Source organism: Cebidichthys violaceus, unplaced genomic scaffold (genome assembly GCF_023349555.1).
Source record: "Cebidichthys violaceus isolate CVI_PGR_0920_01 unplaced genomic scaffold, fCebVio1.0.p SCAF_4, whole genome shotgun sequence".
Lineage (NCBI taxonomy): Eukaryota > Metazoa > Chordata > Actinopteri > Perciformes > Stichaeidae > Cebidichthys > Cebidichthys violaceus.
In genome coordinates, this window is record NW_027176594.1 from 6,455,040 (window position 1) to 6,478,073 (window position 23,034).

Genomic DNA, 23,034 nt, shown 5'->3' on the forward strand with positions numbered 1-23,034 from the left:
AAAGAAATAGTTTCATCAAGTTAGTACTAGTTTAGGTGTCACTCATCACAATCAGGTGGCCAAATGATTTCAGTGCCCGCAGTTCTGTGATCAGTTTTAGATGCCGATGATGTCTACATGTTTGAGATGTTTCAAATTGAATTTTCTGAAGATTGGTAGATGAGGAAATATTACAGATTCCAGCAATAATTGTAGGTTTCCTTGCTTAATTTTGAAAACCTGCTGATTCCAATAAGCATAATGCACAGTAAGAGTCCTTTCACCTTCAGGTACATTATAATTATTTTGTATTATTTTTCTGCTTGTTCTCAGCATGCCATTTGTCAGTTGATGGCAGCATTGAGCTTTTATCTTCAGCAGGGCACATTTGGAGCTCTGAAATATGAGCATATTAGCAAGGGTCACAGATCATTGTTACGAATTAAATAATGTGCAATTAACTTCTGACACATCATACGGTACAACTGTTTGAATAACTTTTTGCTTTCTCAATATTATTTTAGATAGCTGCACTTGAACTATGCTAGTCTGCAGACTCCTATAGACAGAACACAACCTATGATTTACATTAATTGTAGCCAAATTGATCTGCTTCAGCCCTTTGCAGTGAGGTTCAGTCAAACACACACACACACACACACACACACACACACACACACACACACACACACACACACACACACACACACACAGAGACCACTCCTGGGGCAGAGAGTGTGAGGTGTGACCCTTTTACCCCCTACCCCTTTTCTTCCCCCTGAGGCAGTGTGTGAGTCCAGTATTCAGGAGGTGTGCCCCTCTGACTGCTAATGTCCTCAATCCAATATGAGACAAGGTTGGAGGGTCATCCTCAATTCACACAGACACACACACACACACACACACACACACACACACACACACACACACACACACACACACACACACGCACACACACACATTGCCTGTCAGTCACATGCCCTAGTCTGCTCAGCTGACTACTAATGTGGTGCAGACCCTCCGAGGCATTTTCTCACCACTCCTACACTCTCGGCCTCACCAAAGCCACATTCCACACAGACACACACACACACACACACACACACACACACACACACACACACACACACACACACACACTGTTCTTCCCAGCATCCACCTTAACAAACCGCGGGATGATAGAAACAGGTGGACAGTTCTGGTTCTCATGCATAAATCTCAACAGAGAGGCAACATTATATTTTCGAAAAACTGAAAGTAATATCACTGAACTAATAACTGCAGTGGGACACACTATCAGGATGTGGTTTTAGTTGGCTTGAAATAACCTGTGCAGGTTCCTTGCTCTAAAGCTCCTCAGCCCCCTGATGTTCTTCCTGTCATTTTTCCACCACAACACCCACCTAAAAACATTTTTCCCAGCTGCCTCCCCCACATCAAATATTCCTCCAGGCAACGTTGCCAACGTACAATATTGCTTAGTGAGCTTCCCATTTTAAAGCCACAGAGCCATCTTAAGTAAATGCACTATGCACATGCAAATCACACTCATTATGTACAAACTGATTCCCCATTTCTCTCTATGTGCGTGTTGCATTCTATTATATCCCGCTTGCAGCAGCCTATTGTGCATCCTTCATGGGATTTGTCTTTTCAGGCACTCTGGTATTCAGTCATTTTGTAAAATCTCCCCTTTGTTGTGTTCATTTCTGTGCGCTCTATACAGATGTGTTTCCACTGCACAAGATCTTCCACCTGTGGGACACACTGCTGCTGGGTAACTCCTCTTTCCCCTTCTGTATCGGCGTGGCCATATTGCAGCAGCTCAGGGACCGTCTCTTGGCCAATGGCTTCAATGAGTGCATCCTACTGTTCTCTGACCTGCCAGGTGAGAATATAAGCTGGCACATACAGTTGTGGTCAAAAGTTTACATACACTTGTAAAGAACATAATGTCATGGCTCTCTTGAGTTTCCCCGTTATTTCTACAACTCTGATTTTTCTCTGATAGAGTGATTGGAACAGATACTTCTTTGTCACAAAAAACATTCATGAAGTTTGGTTCTTTCATGACTTTATTATGGGTTAACAGAAAAAGTGATCAAATCTGCTGGGTCAAAAATATACATACAGCAGTGCTAATATTTGGTTACATGTCCCTTGGCCATTTTCACTTCAATTAGGCGCTTTTGGTATCCATCCACAAGCTTCTGGCAAGCTTCTCGTTGAATCTTTGACCACTCCTCTTGACAGAATTGGTGCAGTTCAGTTAAATTTGATGGCTTTCTGACATGGACTTGTTTCTTCAGCATTGTCCACATGTTCTCAATGGGATTTTAAGTCAGGACTTTGGGAAGGCCATTCTAAAACCCTAATTCTAGCCTGATTTAGCCATTCCATTACCACTTTTGATGTGTGTTAGGGGTCATTGTCCTGTTGGAACACCCAACTGCGCCCAAGACCCAACCTTCGGGCTGATGATTTTAGGTTATCTTGAAGAATTTGAAGGTAATCCTCCTTCTTCATTATCCCATTTACTCTCTGTAAAGCACCAGTTCCATTGGCAGCAAAACAGCCCCACAGCATAATACTACCACCACCGTGCTTGACGGTAGGCATGGTGTTCTTGGGGTTAAAGGCCTCACCTTTTCTCCTCCAAACATATTGCTGGGCATTGTGGCCAAACAGCTCAATTTTTGTTTCGTCTGACCACAGAACTTTCCTCCAGAAGGTCTTATCTTTGTCCATGTGATCAGCAGCAAACTTCAGTCGAGCCTTAAGGTGGCGCTTTTGGAGCAAGGGCTTCCTTCTTGCACGGCAGCCTCTCAGTCCATGGAGATGCAAAACACGCTTGACTGTGGACACTGACACCTGTGTTCCAGCAGATTCTAATTCTTGGCAGATCTGCTTTTTGGTGGTTCTCGGTTGACTCTTCACCCTCCTGACCAATTTTCTCTCAGCAGCAGGTGATAGCTTGCGTTTTCTTCCTGATCGTGGCAGTGACAAAACAGTGCCATGCACTTTATACTTACAAACAATTGTTTGCACTGTTGCTCTTGGGACCTGCAGCTGCTTTGAAATGACTCCAAGTGACTTTCCTGACTTGTTCAAGTCAATGATTCGCTTTTTCAGATCCATGCTAGCTCCTTTGACTTTCCCATTGTAGCGTTTGTGGGCGTTTGTATCCAATGAGCCCTATTTAAATGGCCTCAGAGAAGTCACCGGCTGTAGTCACTCATAATCACTCACAAGAAGTTAAGAGGCCATGCTATGAAGCTCATTTCATTGACACAACTTTCTAAGTCACCAAAATTGCTAATTCATGTTGCTGTATGTATATTTTTGACCCAGCAGATTTTGTCACTTTTTCTGTTAACCCATAATAAAGTCATGAAAGAACCAAACTTCATGAATGTTTTTTGTGACAAAGAAGTATCTGTTCCAATCACTCTATCAGAGAAAAATCAGAGTTGTAAAAATAACTGGAAACTCAAGAGAGCCATGACATTATGTTCTTTACAAGTGTATGTAAACTTTTGACCACAACTGTACATCTTTGTAAATACTATGTCTTCCTTTTGTCCCTCTTGTCAAGTTTATTACATACTTGGGTTATATGCCAAATATTACTTGGCAATAAACAACAACCTAACAGCATCGTTATTTACTTTCTGCATGCGTTAAGCAGTTGTACCTCTGTAGTTACTATATGAACAAGTGAAAATCACACACATACTTTGCTGATGTGTCTTGAGTTAATGATATTCTCAAAGCAGGCAGCTCTGCTCTCCAACGAACACACTCCTTCCTTGATGTGCTCTAGGCGTGCCACGCTCTGCTCTGCATCTGTCGAACAGTCAACCACTGCACCCTGGGAAATGTCTGCCACAATAATCTCAACCTCCACAGTAGAGTTCTCCAGCATCACTTTTAATCTTGATTCAAATCCATCGTTAGTCTCTGTAGACTGCTTAGGCACTAAAATCAATTGTTGCTATTTGATTTTTCGGTGCTATATCAGTTATGGGACATCTAACCAGGGATGGTAAGTGGCACCTTTTCAGCTCTGGACCACAAATGCAGGATTACTCCTGCAAGAGAAGTAGATAAGACACGCATACATAAAGCCCAGCGTTAGCATGGGGATGTGAGGCCAGCAGGCTGCCTGAAGCAACTATCTGCTTTGCCAATACTAACATACAGAGACACGTATTAAACATTGCACTTAACACATAATAAAATATAAAAAAATTCAGTGTCTTAACTCCGCTTTATGGTTGTTAATCCAGTTGGTTTCAGTGCATGGCAGGAAAGACGAGTATTCCTGCCTCCTTTCTTAGGAGGGTCGACAAATCAACAAGGTATTCAGTGGGTTGATTCTGATCATACAAGCTTGATGGAAATGCATTTTATTAGCTTTGCTCTGTTGTTGTCATTTTAACAGAATGACCCCCAGTCAAAGGGGCTTTTAACATGGCTTTTAACGTGACACATTGCCCTGGGGACTTCGATGTTTTTGTCGACTATAATATGCCTCACAGACTGAACACACACTGTGGCGACAATAGTGTCTCTTAATACATGCCCTCTTTACAGCTCCTTTTCAGTTTCACAAAGACATTACTTCAGCAAAGTATCAGTGACATAAAATCAGAGAGCGGCATTCATAATGTATGTCTTCAGAATGTACCTCTCGCCTGGGGGATAGCTCAAACAATTTCCTTTAAAACTCTATTTCCCAATGCTGCTGAGCCCTTATTTTTTCTGGCTGAAAGGCAGAATGACATTGGGGTTTTAAAACCAACAGAGGCGGGGACGATTTGTTCAAAAGGCTTGCTGGAGCACTCTGTAAACTAAGGCCAACAGCCTCCCCTTCAGCCTAAATTCAGTGTTGCCGTACTTCACTGTGTTTTACTGTCCAACAGATTCATGTGATTGAGGCAGAAGGGAAAAGGAGAGCCAATTCTCCTTATAAAGGTAAAATATGTTGGCCTAGAGCTGCAGTCGGCTTCTTTGGCAAGATTTCCTGAGAGTGGCTACCGCTGCCAGCTCGTTTCTGTATATCACTTCCAGCCTTATTATCGCAGCTTGTGTATACCTGGGTAGTTACAGTGTAGTATCTGGCAAACTATATTAGGAATGAATTCCGGGCTGTAGACTGACCTCAATCTGTTTATTTAAGTTTCCAGCCATGTTCTAGTACACAAGATGGTATTATATAACTTGTTACAGACTGCTAAATCCAAGTACAAAACAGTTCAGCTCAATATTTATCACCCCTACTAAATGAGAGTAGAAGTCTTAGTACTGTGGGTTTATAATCCTTGACTGTGCAGGGTTTATTTTTTAGACATGCTAGCAGAATGGCTCTAGTGATGGTAATGTTAGTGTCTGTCTGTCGGCTGTTCCACCACCCTGATCCAGACTGATAGTTGATGGATTGCCATGAAATTGCACACAAGCATTCATGGTTCCTAAAGGAGGAAGCCTACTGACGTCGGCGATCCCCTGACTTTTCTACTACTATAACCATCAGCTCAAAATTTAGTTCAGCTTATGATGGAATTCCTGCAAAAACTACTGCACTTTATTTTTGGGGCTAAATAAAAAATGTTAGCACGGCAACATGCTTAACTAAGATGGGGACCATGTTACTCATACTTCCACGCCAAAGTACAGCTTCACAGAGCTGCTAGTGTATCTGTGGACTTGTTCCTAACCCACCCATCTTAACAGGCTAAATATGTTTTGATTGAGCATACCAATTGTAGTGCATGTGATTCAATGCATAGTACATGAAAGTAAACATATAGTAGGTTTGGCCATGTTAGATAATTGAGTTACAATAATAGACCTGGGCAGCCTTTGTTGATTTTTGGAGGTCAGTCTGTATTTGCTCTGCATTACTACATTCGTGTAGTTATGAGTACACAAAGCCACACACACGCACGCACACACACACACACACACACACACACACACACACACACACACACACACACACACACACATTGAGTTATGGTAGATATCTTGTGATTTGTGGCCCGCACCTGCTTCTTCCTGACATCAGGCGTGCAAAATGAATGTCCACTGAGACTTACATGAATTTGTTTCAGAGCAGAGTCCACATGCTTCACATGCATCACATGCATGTAACAACAGAAACTGCTGAGTGTGAAGCCAGAAAAACATGCCCTGATGCTGGCTGAACAGTATAAAAGAAGGATAATTGACTAAATCTAGTTAGTCAATCAATCTTACTCAATCAAGCTAGAAGGAAAGAGAAATCAAATGGGAGATAGCTGATTTGAGAGAGAAAGAATTAAATATTTAATTTAAAACATGTTTACACCATATTTACTCTAAAAACAGTCACAATTTCAAAAAGAGTTGTTAAGCTCTTAAGTGACTAGCTAAACCTGCTTCTGTAGGACAACATCATCTCCCACTTTGTACCATTCTGGTTTGGTACACACCATCATGGACATTTCTGTTCATTTCAGCCTGTGCATGTTGGGAGCCTGTATTTAGTGGTGATGACAACATGCATATACATTTTGACTTGTTCTAAGGTTCAGTGAAGTGGATGAACTTTACAAGATGCATAAGAAGGCTTGACATTTAGTTGCGAAATACAAACAAGTCTGCTCTCTTTCTATTCCCGTCGGCAACTGTCGGAATAAAAGTTAACGGTCAAGATAACGTTACAGGACAGTGGCTCTTAAATGATTCAGACACACTCCTCTCTCTCCCTCCTTCTCGGCAGTAAATGGGGCCAGTGACAATAATTCTCAGTGACAAGCCTATTACACATAACACTGGGAAGTCTATACTTGCCAATATTCCAACGAAGAGAAGGAATCCAGATTTAAGGGAAGTGATGCAGACTATAAGGTCATGCTCCCACCACTGGTTTCCCAAGCTGTCAATTCTTTCACTGGTACTCATCATCCTTCACACAACTTCCTCTTCACAAATGTGTTACTTAAGTCATTGTGGCTCTCTGGACCATACAAAGACTAAAATATTCCTGATTTATTTTTGTTAATACGTTTTATGAATGCTATCACACTCAGTATATCAGAGTCTGAAATCAAATTAAAAGTGAAACAGGTAAGACCTGTGCTGCAACATTTCGCCTTGGAGCCAGCAATTCATCTCAGCTGCCATTTGTTTGCAATTAATCTCATTTTGTGATTCCCCATTTGCTAAGTCTTGTAGCCTTGGGTAATCTATAACTTTCTCTTGTTTGGAGACTTCATTGATTCACAATAGACCAGAAAGGCTCTCCGGCTGACAGGAACCGTGTGTTTACTGATGATGCAGCGGCATTTGCCTTCACGGGACATTAGCATCTGTCTCAATGAGCAGAGCTGGGCACAGAACCGATGAGCTCTAGTTATAGACGTTTAGCTCTGAGAAAAACAACCACGGGCTGCTGAAAGTGCTCGAGGCACACTGCACACAGGGACACCTTGAAAACATCAGCAGAAGGAGAAGTAGAATATTGATGTTGAAGGTTTAGTGTTGGTGGATGACAGATTTGGCATGACATATTTTCATTTTGCATTTTGTGATTTGACTGATAGTGTAGTCTGGGGCATTTTAACATTTGAGTACACATAAAATAATACTATTGCAGGCAGCCAGTATTAAGTAGGACCTGGGTATCATATCCATAATGTCCTGACAATATTTACCTGGGGCTGAATTTATTAATTTTCTCAGCTTCAATCCAGCATTTGAGCTAAATGTTTAACTATGTCTACAAATACTCAGACCTCAGAAAAGCTGAGTTATTTCTGAGCTGCTTATTTTTCACTGTTAGCAAAGAGAAGTTTGCACTTGAAAATGACTGACACTAAGTGTTTTATGACATTCAGAACTGTAGCATTGAATTAATAATGTCATCAGGTAGTTTTGATGGACTCCAGTGTGCAATCAACACATTCAGAAGACTGACAGGCTGCTTTTTAGTTAGTATACAAAATCCTTTGATTTGTGAACATACCTTGAAAATAATAGTAATTATTTGTTTTTTTTGTTCTCTCTCGCCACAGTATCAAGGATATGCATAACCGTTTTTTTTATTATCTTGTAACTCAAATTCAACAACTGCAACCACAGTTGTGACTTCCCAAAGCATTTTCTTAAGTTTCAGTTAAGTTTCAGTTTTGGTTACTTGACATTGTTACCTGGGTAAATGTGTTGGATTAATGAGAACCACTTTGATTGATCACTGAAATGAGACCGCTAGTACTACTTAAGGGATGTATTCCAAGATTGGTACATGCACCCTTTAAAGACATGAAAATCCAATGCACATCATCCATCTAAGTTTCATCAAAACAAACAACCAACAAAATGCAAAACCCTCTCATGTCTGCAAGTGAAATTTTGAAATGTAATCAACAACATGAATCATTCCCTCATGTGTTGTCCAAAAGTAATCATTGGTATACAGTATAACTATGAAAATGGATGGAAGAACAAACCTCTGGACAATAGATAATCAATTGCCACTCTCCCACCTTATGTTATCAATGTCATTTAATTTACTAAACCCTTTAATCTCCATTATTATCAGGTTTTTCTTCCTTTGCACCACAATCCAATTCCACAACTCCACTGAGTTGCTCTTTACTAATCATGCTATTCTACTATTTGTGGCAACAAATAAGCAGCCTACAATTGACACCTCTACATAATTACTGAAATGTAATTTTGCTTCCTAATATGTTGCTCTTTAATGAAATTGGCTGCCTTGGAATGCCCAGCTGAGCCCAGGACTTGTTAAAACCGCTATCAATCTCCTCTTCCCCATTCCTGCCTCTTTTAGCTGGAGGAGTGATTGCATGCAGCATTCGTCGCCCTAGGGAGAGAAAATGTGTTTTCGTGTATGCCCGTCGGTGAGGAATCTCAGACCACCAGTGTGTTTTTCACTGGAATGAGCCTCGTAACCGAGTCTGTGAGGTCCTAGCCCATGAGAGCTGACAGACCCTAACCTTGACGTCGCTGTGGGACATAGAGTGGGGGAAAGATACATCTTTTATGTAATTTAGCTTGAGCCTGGACCAGGTGCAGGTCATACCAAGGAGCACTCATTAGGCAGACCTGCTTATTATCCACGAAAAAGGGGAGTGAAAGAAAGGATGTCAGTGTGAAAGAGTGAGAAGGAAAGAATTCCTAATTTACCCAAATCCTCGGCTAATCCAGTGAGTCCCTGTTCCCTAATCCTCTCTATTCTCAATGTGAGAAGCAGGAGAAAGATGGATACTGCTGGAGAGGCATTAGGGGGGAAAAGAAGAACATTTTGCTCTGCCCTGAAAACTTATTTTAGGACAAGTGCTTAGATGAAGGACAGCAGCTAAACAATGACCAGTTATTATCTCAAAGAGCCACTGGCACTGCAGGATGACTACTTACGATTATTAATGGCAGCAAAATGCCAAGGTCAAGCTGCTCTCTTCTGCAACTAAACCTCCCACACTCCATTTATACATATTATTTTATGCTTTATGGGAGGGAATCACATTTGCATTCATTCATTTTATTCTCTCACTCACAGCAGTTAAATAATTAGTGAAAGTAAAATGTTATCAGTGGTAATTGAAAATGCAGAGATCAGCAGAATACTCTCTGTTCTGAGTTTATTTAGGTTTCAAGTAAACATGTCTTGGTAACTATTCAATAGTTTGTCATTAGATCTGGTACAGGTGTTCCCCTCAGGATGCATTGTAATTGCTCGAGTTTCCTCTAGTGCCACCATTTAGATCAAAATGTGTATTTGTCTAGTATATTAGTTTATCAGCACTCATATCAGCTTCAGTGTCAGTTCACTTTGTATTTTGTGGTTAGCAAATGTTAGCATGCTAACACACTAAACTAAAATGGAGAATAATCTAAATTATAACTGCTAAACATCAATATGTTATCATTGTTATTGTGAGCATGCTAAAAGTTAGCATTTAGGTCAAAGCACTACTGTACAAGTACAGCCTTGCAGGGCCCCTAGCATGACTGTAGACGTTTGCTGTGAAGTAAAAAGCTGCTGTTTTTACCCAAGGCGGCTAATTTTCACCTTTGATTACCAGGTTTTACTGTGTATAAAGATTCATGTTTGTTGGGTAAACATAAAAAATATGTTGTTTTTCAGTGATTTCATAATAATTGGGTGTAGGTAATACAGGTATTTCATGAAAAAGGCGATATTATGGCTGCTCTATTGTTTATGACTTTTCTCATAGGTGGCATTAACATCAACATTGGCAAGCAACATTTTCATATTACTCTTCTTTTTGCTGCACAGAAATTGACATTGAGCGCTGTGTTCGTGAATCCATCAACCTCTTCTGCTGGACTCCAAAGAGTGCTACATATCGACAACATGCTCAGCCACCAAAGGCTGCTGGTGACATTGTCTTTGGGAAAGCAGCAACATACTACTCGTCTGACTACCAGGACATGCCCAAGACATACCTGGTAAGTTGAAAGAATTAAGTTGAATCTTTTCTTCAGAGGTTGTGAACTGATTTTCCTTATGATCTCCATAGTATCTCCAACTTTTACTGTCAGTGACTTTCGAGGTTAAGCCACAGTGACCAAGGAGGTCACTGGTATCCGTTATTACAGTACAAATGAAGACTTTGTTTCTAAAGTCTGATATCTGAGACAATGAGCTGTCTCTTTCAACACACTTTGAATATTCATGGCCTCGAAATGACACAACACAGGTTTCAATGAAATGATATGTTAGAGACAGAGTGAGACTGGTCTTTTTACAGGAATTAAATTCATCAGTTGATATGCTGCAGCGAAATCTATATATTATTAACAAACGAGTGACATAATGATCTTGGTAATAACATACAGTCATATTAATGGGGTAATGTTTTATTCTTTTGTTAAGAACAATAAAAATATCTTGGTAATATTATGGATTAATTTTATGTATTTGAATACCAATAATGGGAAAAACATATCCCATCTCTCGGATGGGGCATAAGTATAGGCTAAGAATCTGCTCAAAACACAAGGTTTTATCAGGTAATATTCTCTTATTAGCAAATCTGTCTAACTTTGAGCTGATGCAATCACAGAGTAAAACCATGTAATATTAAGTTGAGGTTCTATTTTGATGAAGAGAGCATAATAACATAATAACAGGTTAATATGCTTGTAAAGCATATTGAGGTAAATATTAAGGTACTATTTACCCTCATGTTTAATGTTTTAATACTAAAAAGTAATAGAAATCACTATCAACAATTACCATAAAATAATGTAGATATTATATTCTAATTTTACTGTAGGTTAATGCTGCCAAAATTGAATTTCAAATGCACCGATCAGTGATGATTTGAAATATGAATATCAGCCTATAGCTAATTAATCAAAAATGGTCATTTTGATTTCCATTTTTAATAAATCTCTAACATTTATTGTGTCTTGTGAGCATGATAAATCTTAAAACAAGGCTGCAATATCTTTTTCTTCTTATTTAGTGCCACTCATACAGACTCACACTGTACAGACATGATGGGTTATTTATAAAAGGTTTAATAAATGTGTATCATCAGCAGCTGATTTTAATTTGGAAGGTAGAGTTTGCTTGGGAAATATTTGTCAGCTTTCTTCAGACTGTTGCCATCCATTTTTTTCTGCTCTGAGTTTTAAAATTGTTGCTACTTGGACCCACTTTCTGATTTGCACAAGGAGTGACACCTGTTGTTTTCTCTAATCAACACCTGATTGTAGAAGAGTGCAGTGACCCAAGTAGGCATGTTAAGATGTATTGATTATTTTTTTTAACAGTTTAATGCTCGATACAGAACATGACAACCCCTGTCTTTAATTCCCAAAGTGGCCAAATATTGATTTGTTCTAAAATGCATTCGCTTAACAAATACAAACTAAATATACAAAATACATCTGTTGTTGCAATTCTTAAAATAGGGTTACAAATTTCTTTGCATTATACAAAATACATTACATTGAATTTGATTCATTTGGCAGATGCTTTTATCAGAAGTCCATTCAGCTTACTAGCAGCAAGTGTGAGATGTCGCCAAAAATGTTAAGACCATCCCTCCTAAGTTACAGAAATACAGATATATGTGCAAATAAAAATAAGAACATAGCAAAAATGATTTAAAGCTACTGTGAGGAACTGGTGATGAATATTTAATATTGATGCCTCTATAAGTCAACAAGACCATCATTGTGAAGATTTGCTTTTACTAAATAGTTGTTCTTAATGCTTGACATCAATGCCACCAGGTCAGATTTCACACAAAATTAGATAAAAGTCATGCAAACCAGCCCGGCTAAAACCAGCCCGCCGCGGACTGATTCAGATCAGGTTTCGCTGCAGCCTTTGACCTGCAGTCAGAAACTTTGGAATTAGGAGAACTCAGCGCCCAGCAGCAGCATCTCCTCCCACGGCCAGGCGTAGAGCTTTGCTCTGCTGCTCCGCTGGTCTCTGCTGGGAGCCAACACCAACAGCACACTGCTGGAGACCCAGGCCGTATTGCTGGGTCCGCTGGAGAGAAGGGAGGCACAGGAGAACCAGAACCAGGACTGTGCAGAGCAGACTGTTGGATCCTGCTCTAGTAAAATTATAGGTTTTCAAAAAGGACTCTGGTGCTTGGAAATGATACCACTTTTGTCCACAGGGAACCCCAAAATCGAACACAAAATGAAAGTTCCTTGTCTCAGCTTTAAACAAACCTGCATAAAGGTGTTCATACTTAGTTTTAAGGAGTATTCATTGAATTGATGCTTTCTTTCACACATCACATCTATTGTCTTTGTTTAGTTTTTGTGGCGCAGCTCTGTTTGCCTTTCACACCTGAATGCATTGTGTTCAGAAAGCTCACAAACACTCTCGTCAGCTCCTATCTGCTGTGTGCCCAAGTGATTGCTGTAATCTTTCTCATTCAGCCAAAGCTGAATGAGAAATGGGTGGGAGGTGGCATTGATACATGGCCATATCTATCTGCACCCCCTGTCTTCCTCAGAAAACATTCAGGCAGTAACGCACTTTGAAATGACACGCTCATCACTAGACTGACCACAGACACACACATACAGTACACACAACACTAATTGCACAGTATGACTGCAATCTGAATGTTGATATAGAAATTATTTGCTCATTTCTCATCATTAAACATGTCGGCACATATTACGCCGAGACTTGAAGACTGCTGACTCTACGAAATTCATTGGAGTCATTTGACTTTCTCAGCTAAAACTTGGTTAGGTTTGTATAGTGTGTGAAATGCTGCAAGATGAGACTGTAGCAACAGCAAATGAAGGTGTATGAGAAGTCACATCTATCAACATGCAGTCCCTCCCTTTTCAGTTGCCCCTATAAAATCAATCCGAAGATGACTTGAAAGATATCTTTTCTCGAGATTAAAAGGTGCTATGTACACACACGCACACACTGTTGGTTCACACAAACTAACAGTAAACCAGTTACACTGTATGTTGCCATGTGTTCAATGTAGGTCCATGTTCAAAGGTTTGCTTTTGGAGTGCATGTCAACAGAACACCTTATCCAAACAGTTTGGAATCATCTCGGACAGGGAATTGCTGACTAAAAAGAAAAAGATATCTGCTTTATTTGTTTAGTGGCTGAAGCTTCATATTAGCTTAAGCTAAGATTTGTAATGTATTTTTGCCCAAAGCAAAGACGGTGGATTATACTGTATGTCCCTCATCACTTACATTGAAATTGCTTTAAGAAGGGATCCTCTTTTATTAGGGCCAGTATGGACAAGAGGAATGATTATAGCAAGCAAAACCTCTTTCAATGTTCTAATGGGCAAATTGTTTTAAGAAAGACTTGAACAGATGTGAATCTATCCTGTAGGCTAAGATTTAATGGGAAAGATGGAATAAAACAACAAACAATACTCAGTGGTGGAACTACAGTTACAGTATACAGTGAATTCTGACTTTTTCTGTGGTTCTCCATCATGTCTTGACTAACTAACTGAATATTGTATAAATTGTTATGGCTGATACTGTGCAGATGCTTATATGGTATGTTTGTGTTGCATGCTGCCCTATCGCCATTCTCTCTGGTAAGAGAGCAGTAGTCTCTGTCAGCAGATTCTCAGCCCTCGTAGTGAACAGAAATCCATCTCAGTGGACAGCTGCTGTCCACTCAGCTTGGTCTGAGTGAGTGAATCGTAGAAAACAGGCTCTCCTTCCCTGAGCCACTAATAAGACAATCTAAACATAGCAAAACAAATACAAAAGATGCTCTACACTTGAACCATTTATTAAATTATTGACTTTGTCTCATCAATGTTTGACATATATTTAGTTTATCTCCAGTGAGTTGATCGAGTTAGGTGGTCTCCCTAATTCTCAAATTATTTATTGAGAATGGCGTTCACATGCAGATTTATGGACGACTGCTTGCAAGTGAGTGTCGCTCAGATGTATAAGTTGTTCATCTCAAAAAGAGGATGGTATTATTATTGGCTGGAAGGTTATGCTTAACATTGGTAGCTTTGAGAAATGAAAAGAAACAAATGTGGTACAGTTCACGGGAGGCTATAGTTGAGAACATTGTCATGTAACAGCTGGCAGAGCTCGTTTTTCAATGCTTGAGCGAACGGATGTCCATAATGCTTCCTGGTTCCAATTATTCAGAACTTGTGCACCACATGAACATTTAAAACTGTGAGCAAATGGAGCATTTCCAATTAGGTAGGATAATCTATATCAGATTTGTTGTGAATGGGTAAAACCGGCCTATTAAGTTTTCACTGACTAAGACCAAGACACAATCACAAGAACACCTGTATAATATACACTATATGATGCAATCTAATACAAAATCTCTGCAATAAATTGTAGCATTTTGAAGCTTATTATATAAAGTTTAGTTGACAGTATGACATATTTCAACTATTAGAAACATTTTTCAATATGATACACATTATAGAAATGGCCAGAAAATGTAATGAATGCCTCTCTGACACATTGTCAACACTGAACTATAAAGGCTTCACAAAGCTGGGATTTATTTCAGGGTGTCATAAAGTTTTGGAGTGCATTACACGTTACTGTGTCTGCCTCTTTTTATTTCCAGTTATTAAAAGCTTAATCATAAGTAAACTCTACAACGTATCTCAGTGATAAATCTTTCAAGTAAAGCTAATACTGCTCTTCAAAGCATCAATATTTCAGCTAGAGTACTGTACATACATACTGTACAATTTGAAAGGTTTTTAGTTGCCTTACATACGTTACTGTAATGAACAAATGACTAAAATTCTAAGTCATCAAACATAAGTGTAAAACAAGTTGCTTATACAACACTAAAGCAGCATTATATTTAGATCCACTGTAACTTTGTGGTCAAAGTGTGCATCTGGACTCAAATTCTGTCTTTTGTCAGCAAAAAGAGGCTGCTTTTTCTCAAAAGAAATCATTCATGTCCGAGCAATATTGGTAACTGCTGTGTGGCCAGAATTAAAACAGGAAAATGGTGTGTGTTTATGTGCATGTGAAGCTGCTGTGAGGGGTATGTGTTGTCAGCATTTTGCTCAGATCATGGCCTCAATTATGCTCTTCTTCTCTTCTGTTCTTGTCTGACTGCAGACTTGGCAGATAAAATGTGTTTGTGTGCTTTAGAAGTGATGCTCAAACACCACAAACGGTGATGTTTGATATGTGAAAACCTCAGCACAGTAACAATCACGCAGTGTGAAGGCTCTTTACATGAGTCATTGACCTTGTCATCAAGCTTTACCCAAGCTGAACAACACCATGGTTACAAGTTCAATATGTTAAGTGATTGGGTTTCTTTTGGCAACTGTGGACCATGAGCATTTGTGAGTAGATGCGCACACACAAACACAAACCACTGCAGAGGATTTGTGTCTGCTTATCAGTAGCTCCAGTTTAGCCTCATCACTGTCAGGCCAGTGAAATGCAAAAGTGTCATTAAGCCATTTTCAGCTGGCACACACTGCTCTTCCTGACATTTAAGTCACCGCAGAGTGCTCCGTCAGCCACAGGCAATGACAGGCTGCATATTTTTGCCTGTTTCTGTCACATGATATGGATACATTTATGTGTAGTAAGCGAGAGACATCTTTTTTTTTTTTTTTTTCTTTTTACTAAAGTAGATCTATAGGTGTTGCAACTCATCAATTGCTGCACAATGAAAGTGTGCATATGGATGAGCTCAGCCAAGCAACTGAGCCCATTTTACTCTGTAGAGATGTCCAAAGTCCTTATGCACTTTCACAAACAACACAACCCAGTTGGGTAGAGCAGTCAACAGCTTACCACTGTCAGTTATGCCAAACTCAAAACAGCATTGACTGCTGTGTCGGCAGATCATTTTCACAGGGTTTGGACTCAGGATGTCCGAGTAGAACTGTTGCTCCTAAATGTTGAATCAGCCAGAATGTTCACAATGTTGGCTGAACACCCATCAACCAGTTATTTTCTAGTGCTGTGTATAGAAACAATTTGCATTTTCTGCAGTGTTCTGTTTTTACCTGCAAGAAAGCCCCATGCACCACTGCTCCAGGGATTAGATGGTACGTGATAGTCAACAGGACTTGCTGTAATCATTGCTTATCACAGCAGAAAGTCCTGCCAGCTCAGTAGGTTAAGACCCAGCGGATCACTTGGAGAGATTGGTGCAACTTTTAATTAATCTTGTGGAAGTTTTAACAACCAAATACAAGTTACATTTGAAATGAATAAACTCTACTTCCCAGTATAGGTTTGAGTGCTATCTGGAAAGCTTCCCTGTTTTTGAAAGGAACTCGCATGGTCCCTGGTTCCCATGTAATTGAACCGTGATCTTCTCATCTCTGGGTTTGTGCAGCAAAAATGTAAAACAGTGCTAAAAGCAGGGATTTAAAGCTGGTATTCTTAATGTTTTAGTACATTTGTTTACTGTGACAGCATGTGAATTTACTAAAATGTATTCTACTTACTTACTGTTAACCACATTATTTTATCACTCGAGCATGTGAATTGATCTCTGTGATTATAGACTAAAATTGACATTCAAATCTAGATGTACCTACATTGTTTTCTTTCAGCCTTCTTTGCAAATAGAGCTAACTATACAATGCAGTGCAGTCATGGTTTTTCAGTAACTTCCTGCTCACATTTTGCTCAAATTTCACTTTTTTTAGGACAAGGGGCATCTGACATCTCAAAGAGTTTTTTTACATTAATCATGCAACCAAAAATCCTTCCTTTTTCTGACATCCGTAGTGTCGAGGAGTATCCTTACTATTTTTGAAATTTTACCAGCTAGAATTCTAGAAATGCTAGAATTTTAATATTCAAATACATTGTACACTCTTTCTCTGCTGAGGCACATCAGGTAATGCTGCAAGCAGACTGGAGCTTGTTTGAACAACCTTGGATTGTGTCCAGCAAAGCAAGAACAAGAAATGGTCTGCTGACAAATTATTGCCAGTTTCAGATAAGGTTGTTCTGAGTAGAATTTACTTCAGCAAACCTCCAACTTGAAGTTTTCTGTTACTTAAGGGAGGGTTATAATCATTCAATTCTCACTCAGCTGAGATGCAACCCAGCTGAGTGTTGTTTTGGGTGCCGTTAACAGTATTTGCCATGTTGTACTAGAAAAGAAGTGGGTCCTACAAGGTGCTGTCTGACCACGTCAGGAATCAAAAGTGTTTATAGTTGTTCCGAAAGGCTACACTTGAAGGTCGAGTGAAAAGCTGGCTGTCGGGTGAGAGGATGAGATGCAATAACCGCCTGTACTTTCAGACAGTCTCTCCTGGAAGGCATTCATAGTGCTGCACTAGTTTGTACACATGAAAAGTGACAGAAATTGTTGTGTAAGGAATGAAAAAAGAAAGCTAGAGAGAAGTTCAAACCCTGGCTTCTTTTTCGTCTTGTGAAGTGGGTGGGAATGTCAGATTGTTGGTGTCGTAAAGTTGACAAACACTGCCCCCCCCCAATTGTGACAGGACTTCTGCAGAAATATGTTGCCAATGTTTCTTTCTTGTAGGCAGGACAGGTAATACCGTGGAAAGTGTTGTAATTCTAAGCAGTTTGAGCTAGTAGAACCATTATTGAACAATACCTTTAATAATATCTTCTTTACAAACACTTTTAAAAGAACCATAGAGCAAAAGTCTTTGGTCTTGTGCAGTCTAGTAGGCAACAGGACAAGATTTTGGCATCAGAGGCGTTCTATTTCAGTTTGTAGTTCTAGTAGCGTTGACCAAGAACGTTGGAGCAGGCTTTGATTGAATACAGTTAAACGGTCTGAGTGGAGAACCTACCGGCTATCGTCTGATGATGACTTAGCTTTTTATTGGTTTAACGTTTGTATGTAAACTGGCTACTTGTAAAACAATCCAGTTGTACACGTTGTTTCTTAATTCCAACTCCAGTTTTGCATTTCAAGTTGCTAATCGGAGTGTAAACAATGAGCAATGCACAAAGTCTTGGTCCAGATGTCCGCTGGCTACACCGGAGCCCCAGAAATATAGCCCCTTGCCTCCAAAGGCAAGGCAAGTTTATTTGTATAGCACATTTCAACAACAAGGCAATTCAAAGTGCTGCACATAAAACCATTCAAAACATCAAAACATAATGCAAAAGAAAAGGAGATTTAAAAACAAGTAAGAACATTCACATTTAAATGTATGTGCTGTACAATTTGCAATTGTATATTTGTGCTGGATTAATGTGATGGTATTAATATGTTGATGTGTGCTTGTAAATCTCCCTTTATAAATGTTAGTGTGATAGAGACTATGTAATGGTGTTGCTGCATTTAAATGAATGTTTTTAGTGTCTGGTGACTCTTCTGCCAAGGGACTGCAGATGGAAATTAGCTAATGGCTTATTCTGGCATCAATCATCTCTTTGTGAATGGTCCAATGATAAAGAATACAACATAATGATAACAAAAACAGAGAGCACATTGATTGATAGATGCATAAAATGTCAAGGCTGACTTCTGTTAAATCCCAGTAATGAATTACTTTACGGTTGGTTTCAATTTGGCTTGTCTCCACAGGCAGGTTTTACTGAGCAGGTGTGTTCAGTCACACCCTGGTTTACTCCCAAGTTGAACTTACACTTTTATTTTGCCTGTCACAGTTCCTTGGTCCTGTACAAGTGAGCTGCTATTGGCCTTTAACACATTAGACATGCTTCCCTGACTGTAACACTATCACCATGTCTTATTACGATTGCATTCTAAGGGCTATTTGAGACATGTTGTCACTGTGACACAGAGGTGTTGATTCAAATACTTGGTCATTTTGTGTCTGTAGTTTTCAGTAGTGCTGTGTGTCACATGCATGGTTTAATGCTGTGTTTTGTAGTGGTAGTGGGCTACCGCACCTGAAATCAACCCACATCCACTAACATTTTTTTTTAATATAATATATTATCGAAATGGCACTATTTGCAACAGCAAATACAATATAGTTAATGAGTGTAGCTATTGTTTTGTCCCTTAACCACTAACTGAATTGGGGGCATGAGGCCAGATAAATCAGGACTTTGGTGACTTCACCTTTGTTCCAATTTCCTGGTGGAAACCTCGATTTTGTAATGTGTTTCTGATTATTAGAAATACAAACACCTTTCAATAAAATGCTGTTCAATATTCCACCAAAACAAAAAAACATATAGTACTGATTCAACACACAAACAACTTGGTTGGCTCTACAAAGGACTGAACATTGTGTGTAGGACATTATTTATTGCAGGGCTGGTATTGCATCAAATAAGTACACATTTTTATATTTTTCTGTTTCACCCTATTAATTTGCATTTACTTGTTGGTGATTGTTAAATATCAGATTGAAAGTGAAATGAGGTGAATGACTTTTTATTTGCAACAAACCAAATTGAATTGTTGGCCATGGCAGTAAGACACCATGAATATGTAGATCCTAGCTCTGCTTGTGCTCTCTCGTGTTGCCTAGAATAGCTGTTGTTGTAATTCAGGAGAGCAGAATAAAGTTATTTGTTGAAAACAATGCACCACTCCTCAAATCTCTTCTCTTTTGCAATTCTGACTCTGTTGATGCGGCAGAGAGAAACTGCAGCCTTCAGACATATCCTTACAAATTATTACTATAGAGAATTAAGATATAATATTCTGTTATAGTCACATTTGAAATAAGATACTTATAAGAAATGATCAGGCTATGAATATTTATTAGAAGCAGGGAAAATAACTAAATTGTAGAGGAAATGTAACCGCTTTACATGTTGCTTGTTAGGGGGATTAAAAAACACTATATTAATACCAGGATTTAAAGGTACTAGCTCAAATGCACAGAATTGTTCCATTAAAACCTTCCAGAAAAAAATTATATTAAAATCCTTTCTGGACTCAGATGTTTCTGACTGCTGCTCCGTTGGTTGGATGGATTGGTCAGCTAGCCAACGGAGTTAGCTGCTTTCAAACATTTTATTTCAGGGATGGTAGAGTTTTGGCACTAAACCTACTCAACATGCAGTTGGCCCCTCTGTGTTCTGTAAATTGTTTTCATACAGTGTGCTGAACTTCATAGATAATTCTGTTAGTATTTCTCCTATATTTGATTTGCATATACGTGAATAGAAGTACCAAACTGTTTAATGACCAGTCATTATCACAATGCATTTTTTTGTTGAAAATATATTGTCAGCATACTCCTTTTTTCACATGTAATGCTTAAAATGATTTCAGGGCATCTGGGAATCATAAAGGTATTACACTTGCTCACCATTGCAGAGACCCCTGTAGTCCCCTGCAGCCATGCCTCTGGCTGAGTGCTTTAATGAACCCATTTGCCAGTGCACATAGAAACTGGCAACCATGTTCTGGTCACTGCAGCTGGTTGTCTGTGGTGCTCTCTGTCAAACTAAAAGTATTACAGGTCAAACTGTTTAAAAGGATGGTGTTAAATATTTCATTAATACAGAAAAAAATAAATTAACATAAAAGGCATTCACTGTTTTTTGGATTTTTAAGAAGCAACAATATCCAAATTCAAACTATTCTTTCAGTCTCTTGAGTAATTTTACAGTAATTACTTATTACCGCACTACACTTTTGTCCTTCATATGATCTCCTGTTCCTTTTTTTTTTGTAGTCTCGGGAGCCTCTGGCGCTGTGTGACCTGAAAGCAGAAGTATCCCCAAGGATCTCGGCCGAGGACCTAATCGACCTGTGTGAGCTCTCATTGGCCGGGCCCACCAAAAGGACCAAAGCCGGCAAGCCGAAAATAATTGCTGTTGACATCCGTAGTGTCGAGGAGTATCCTTACCATTTCTGAAATTTTACCAGCTAGAATTCTAGAAATGCTAGAATTTTAATATTGAAATACATTGTACAATCTTTCTCTGCTGAGGCACATCAGGTAATGCTGCACGCAGACTGGAGCTTGTTTGAACAACCTTGGATTGTGTCCAACAAAGCAAGAACAAGAAATGGTCTGCTGACAAATTATTGCCAGTTTCAGATAAGGTGACAGCACTTCTGCAGAAGTATGTTGGCAATTTTTCTTTCTTGTAGGCAGGACAGGTAATACCGTGGAAAGTGTTGTAATTCTAAGCAGTTTGAGCTAGTAGAACCATTATTGAACAATACCTTCAATAATATCTTCTTTACAAACACTTTTAAAAGAACCATATAGCAAAAGTCTTTGGTCTTGTGCAGTCTAGTAGGCAACAGGACAAGATTTTGGCATCAGAGGCGTTCTATTTCAGTTTGTAGTTCTAGTAGCATTGACCAAGAACGTTGGAGCAGGCTTTGGTTGAATACAGTTAAACGGTCTGAGTGGAGAACCTACCGGCTATCGTCTGATGATGACTTAGCTTTTTATTGGTTTAACGTTTGTATGTAAACTGGCTACTTGTAAAACAATCCGGTTGTACACGTTGTTTCTTAATTCCAACTCCAGTTTTGCATTTCAAGTTGCTAATCGGAGTGTAAACAATGAGCAATGCACAAAGTCTTGGTCCAGATGTCCGCTGGCTACACCGGAGCCCCAGAAATATAGCCCCTTGCCTCCAAAAGCAAGGCAAGTTTATTTGTATAGCACATTTCAACAACAAGGCAATTCAAAGTGCTGCACATAAAACCATTCAAAACATCAAAACATAATGCAAAAGAAAAGGAGATTTAAAAACAATTAAGAACATTCATTGAAACATTAAAAACAGTCATTAAAACACTAAAAAGTAGTGTAAGAAATAAAATACAGTAGTAGTAAAATGCAGAAATTGATTAATATCCTTGAATCTGGTTCAATTAAAGGCAGCAGCAAACAGAAACGTCTTCAGTCTGGATTTAAAGGAGCTGAGGGTCTCAGCAGACCTGCAGCTTTCTGGGACTTTGTTCCAGATATGTGGAGCAGAAAAACTGAACGCTGCTTCTCCATGTTTAGTTCTGACTCTGGGAACAGAAAGTAGACCGGTCCCAGACGACCTAAGGGGTCGGGATGGTTCATAAGGTAGCAGCAGGTCAGAGATGTATTTTGGCCCTAAACCATTCAGTGCTTTATAAACAAAGGCTTATCCGTCTTTAGACCGATAGTCGATGGGTTCCGAGATTAAGTAGCTCAGAAGATAAAACAATGAATAACAACTATTAATGTTATCAAGTATGAAACCGACATAGTTAGTGGATTAAGATTACGCTACACTCTTCAACACAGTGTCCACTATGCACACGGCCCCTCTGACAGTGATCTTCTACACAGCCATTCTACAGTACACCTACACCAGTTATGAGATCTGTTGTGTCTCTTTTCAGTCTCACAGCTTAATTAAATGGTACTCTCAAGGTCAGAGTCCAAGTCGTGAGCGGATGCCAGGTCCCTATAAAAGCTGTGATTCATGAATCTCTGAGTGTATGCAAGTCATTTACATCATGTCTGTACCTGTTTGGTATACAGTTGTGTCATGTCTGTGCCATATATTTGCTCGTGTGAAACTGTTTACCTGATTGTTGATGAAGATTGTTTCCTTCACTCATAATGATTTTGGTCAAGGTTAAAGACATACACAGACTAGAT

At 39.3% G+C, this 23,034-nt stretch overlaps 1 protein-coding gene across 1 annotated transcript in view; it reads left to right on the forward strand.

The window, feature by feature from the left end:
- The window catches only part of tbck (TBC1 domain containing kinase), a 43,418-nt gene that overhangs the window by 12,149 nt on the left and 8,235 nt on the right, over positions 1–23,034 (forward strand). Inside the window, exons 22-24 of the mRNA XM_068727800.1 lie at positions 1,706–1,867; positions 10,289–10,461; positions 21,109–21,272. Coding sequence (XP_068583901.1) covers positions 1,706–1,867; positions 10,289–10,461; positions 21,109–21,272 — 499 coding nt within the window. The remainder of the gene's footprint in view (positions 1–1,705; positions 1,868–10,288; positions 10,462–21,108; positions 21,273–23,034) is intronic.